This window comes from Sinocyclocheilus grahami, unplaced genomic scaffold (genome assembly GCF_001515645.1).
Source record: "Sinocyclocheilus grahami isolate Dianchi unplaced genomic scaffold, SAMN03320097.WGS_v1.1 scaffold5474.1, whole genome shotgun sequence".
NCBI classification, from domain to species: domain Eukaryota; kingdom Metazoa; phylum Chordata; class Actinopteri; order Cypriniformes; family Cyprinidae; genus Sinocyclocheilus; species Sinocyclocheilus grahami.
This window is the reverse complement of record NW_015510154.1, coordinates 953-5,110: the sequence shown is the minus strand read 5'-3', so window position 1 is coordinate 5,110 and position 4,158 is coordinate 953. Positions and strand designations below refer to the sequence as shown.

General features: G+C 37.6%; 1 protein-coding gene across 2 annotated transcripts in view; it reads left to right on the top strand.

Annotated features, from left to right (window-relative positions):
* Positions 1-3,494, top strand: part of LOC107577226 (calcium-binding and coiled-coil domain-containing protein 2-like) — a 9,494-nt gene extending 6,000 nt beyond the window's left edge. The window contains exons 4-5 of one of the 2 annotated variants that reach the window (XM_016263328.1): positions 2,285-2,376; positions 2,686-3,494. In XM_016263328.1, the coding sequence (XP_016118814.1) occupies positions 2,285-2,376; positions 2,686-2,877 (284 nt within the window). In that variant the 3' untranslated portion in view covers positions 2,878-3,494. Of the gene's footprint in view, positions 1-2,263; positions 2,377-2,685 lie in introns of both variants that reach the window. The other variant, XM_016263327.1, reaches the window with a different exon arrangement.
* The last annotated feature ends 664 nt before the right edge of the window (positions 3,495-4,158 follow it).

Below are 4,158 nucleotides of genomic sequence, written 5' to 3'. Positions count from 1 at the left end.
AATCAAAACATATTCATGATTTTGACATCAATTACTGCTTTATTTAATCAGAAACCGAGTCTAAATGTTATTTATGTGTTTTACTTTCATTTTATTAGAAGTAGGCCAACAGCGCCCCCTACGGAATTAAAACTATTTTCAGAACGGGCATTAGGACCCGGGGGAGACTGCCGCTGTTGACGCTGCACGTGCTACTGTTTACTCTATCATACACTGAACACTCGTTCTGTGCGTGCATTCTCAGTTTAAATCTAATCTCTCAGTGAATCTAATCCACCATTCAGGCAAAACTTTGCTTCAAGAATGAGCCAAAGTGTTGACTTGATCTAATCGCTAGCACACCATGAGCACATGTGAGTAAGCGTATTCCTCTTATCGGCAAGACATATCGGCATACATTTTCATATCAGGCAGATGTCGATATTTACATTTAAAGCCATTATACATAATATCGTGCATCCCTAGAAAGAAAACACTAACTTGGTTAAGGTATTTAACTTTATTATTATTTATTATTTAATAATTTGTGAAAAAAAGCAAACTACAGTTTATGGAAATTGGGTTTATTTTACTATACTAAAAATTAATTGGAAAACAAAAAGCTCACAGGAAATAAATCATACATTTAATATAAGAATATAATCAGTAATTAACATTGTTGGTTGTCCCTTGTTTTCGATTACAGCAGTCTTTCTCCAGAGCAGTGCTCAATAAGTTATGCACATTACTTACTTTTATTGATTGACGGATTGATTGTATGACAAAATTTGTCATGTTTCATTGCATTACTACAAATGAAACAATTGAGCACATGCATTAGTTTTACACTCCCTTGGCCAGACATTATTTTTGGCCCCTACTGTATTTGATCAGGGGTATTATAATTGACCAACAATTGAAAATACCAGGTATAATGTAATAATTTTCATCACTTTTTTTAAACTGTTGGCCAGATGGACGTTTTTTTAAGCATCTCCCATATTCATTCATTATAGACCCTGTTACAAAAAGTACAAAAATCTTAATGACCAACTGAAAGAAATGCTCAGAAAAATTGTCTCTCTGCCCTTCCGGCAAATAATTTTCAAAATGTGGCTGGCTTGACCACAGTTGTGTATGAGGGTAGCATGGTATGCCAGTAGTATTGCAATGCTCAAGTCTCAAAACACCAGCAATGCCACAGTATTTTCCAGGGGTAGTACAGTGATTCACAGTAGTATATTCATACATGCAGTACTAAAGATGACAATAGATGTGGATTTATAGATAATATAATGGTGGCAACATAAAGAATTGTTTTGATAGAGCAAAACAATACATTTCTAGTTTCAAAATTATTTGTTCTTCAGGCATTCCTCTTTAAAAGATAAAAAGGTTCAGCTGTATGCAAAGTGACACATTTTAACCCCTGAAAATTTGTATTTACAATTAAAATTTTTATTCATGGAGCCATTCAGAACCCATACCTCTGCTTCTACTATGCAGAGCCTTTAAATTGAAGATCACAAAACAACAGTTTATTTAAGAACCAGGGCCCAGAGGCAAGCGATTTCTTTAAGAGTGTTGCAACAAATGTCTTAAAAAGTGACGTGACATGTGGCCAAGTATGGTGACACATGCTTGGAATTAGTGCTCTGCATTTAACCCATCCAAAGTGCACATACACAGCAGTGAACACACACACCGTGAACACACACCTGGAGCATTTATGTTGCGGTGCCCGGGGAGCAGTTGGGGGTTCGGTGCCTTGCTCAAGGGCACCTCAGTCATGGTATTGAAGGTGGAGAGAGCGCTATACATTACTCCCCCCACCTACAATCCCTGCCAACCTTTGGGTTACGAGTCCGACTCTCTAACCATTAGGCCACGACTTCACCAACACCTTTCAACAGACAATAGTTTATATTAAGCATTTCGCTTATCACTATGCTTTCTAGCAAAACACGGCAACGGAGAAGTGGTTGCTATAGTTATGACATCTTCCACAATAAAAATAAATAATGAACCACATACCGTTTATACAAGTTTAATATTTACTAAATTATACAACAATAATAAAATTAAAGCACATTTCTATTTGAAGTCTTACATGTGGTTGATTTGACATGGAATGACCCAAAATTGAAAGTGATTTTTAATTCACTGAGAAGTCATGTCATGTGTGGATCAGTGATTTGATGATTGATAATTACTTTCACTTCCAAGCACCTGAGTATGCGGGTACTTGTGTGCATCCTTTAATTGCATGTTGTCTTATGTTAAGATTTTCTTGAGACATTAATAGATGAACTGCAGAAGCAGCTTATGGAATATAAGGAACAGCAGAGGAAGATGCAGGCCGACCTGGAGCAGGTGACCAAGAGAGCAACATCACAGGCAATGATATATTTATTCGTTTTGCTTTTTTGACGTAATTATAAAAGTAACATACCACACTAGTTTGTGCATTTAAGTGATTACCACAGGGAAGGGGTGTTTATTAGAATTTAAACTTTGGTTTTAACAAAATGGACAACCATTTGTGTCTTGTTGCATTTATTTATATAGCAGTAAATAACATTATCTCCTTTTTTAATGTCAGTGGTCAAATGGCATTTTAAAAGTTTTTTTTAATTATTTAACTAACCCTGCTGATGATATGATATGTTGTTGTATTGTGAGTACAGTATATGTTTCTGATAACAGGTGAGTGAGACAGGCAGCATGGATGATGTTCAGGTGATGGAGTGGCAAGAAATGATTACCATGGTGACTGAGGCAGAAAGGGTTCGAGATCAGAGTCGTGAGAAGAATGTCATGGCCTTCAGAATGAGCCACATCGAGGAGGAGAGAGAGGGTGAGGATGCTTATGCTATACACCTATTCACAAATGTTTGAAATTAATAGATTCTAACGAAAAGTATCAAAAAAAGCTGTTTGGTAGACAAACCATGACTATCAACTGTGACTTAAATAGAAGTGCATGCCTTTACGGTCGAGTGTTGCAGGGTATACTAGTGCTAGCTATGTTAATATTGTGGTACTTAAACCTTAAATTATCGTCATAAAGGGTTATTTGAGCTGAGCACTGCATTAAAGGTTGTGTGAGTCTTCACTGGCTTCATGATTCGATTTGATTTACAATTCATGGGTTATTGATTCAATTACAATGTGATTCATCAGGATGCGGCATGTCCTTTTTTATCTTTAAATATCTGTTTATACAATGCAATTAAATTTGAAATTTAAGATTAATTCAATTTAAGATTTGAATCAAACAAGTATTTTAATGCAAGTTAATTTAACCACTCACATGCAGCCATGCATAGCTGTATACCTCGGAGTGCTCTTTATAGTGTACACATACAAAGGATACATGAGCATTTGAAAGCAGCCATCTGTTTGCAAGGTTCACAATCAATGCTTGTCCACTTGGTCAGGTTTTAAATGGATGTTTACATAGCAGTGGTGGACAGTAACAAAGTAATTTCACTTTGTTACTGTACTTATGTACATTTTTCAAGTATCTGTACTTCATCTGAGTATTTTTATTTTGAGAAACTTTTACTTTTACTTCACTGCATTCTGAAGCATAATATAAAAACATGTCATTCTGAGATTAGATAGCAGTGTCTGATTTGTGAATGAGCTGATTCTTTTTGGTGAACCTGTTAAATCAGTTCACAAATCACACTGAATGATTCTGGCTGAAACGACGAGACAAGGCTTGGGGAGTAACATCGAATTAGGTTTTGCTGCAGGGGGTGTCAGGGAGACGTCCCTGTTCACTGCCCCGCCACCAGGAGACGTTCTGGGTTAAGGGGCGAAACGTCAATGAGCGGTGGTCCCCAGCTGAAGACCCTGCAGAAAACCACGTGGTATGCGGTCAGGTTTAGGCCTGCCTCAGGGAAGAGGACGCCCCTGCCATGCATAGTCCACCATAGGCACCGTAGGAGGTGCGACAGGCCTAAGGTCCAGCAGAAAGACCACCTCGCTGTAATGAATAATTCATTCTCAAATTGGACTGATTGGATTGCAATTGTTCTGGAGTCAACAAGTCAGTGATTCAAATGATCTGGTCAGACAATACCATGAATTCATAAGTCTGACTCAAAAGGAGCCAAGCCCGGGAGATCTTCAGAGCTTGAGTGCGCTTGTGACTGATGGCATGAAAAGTAA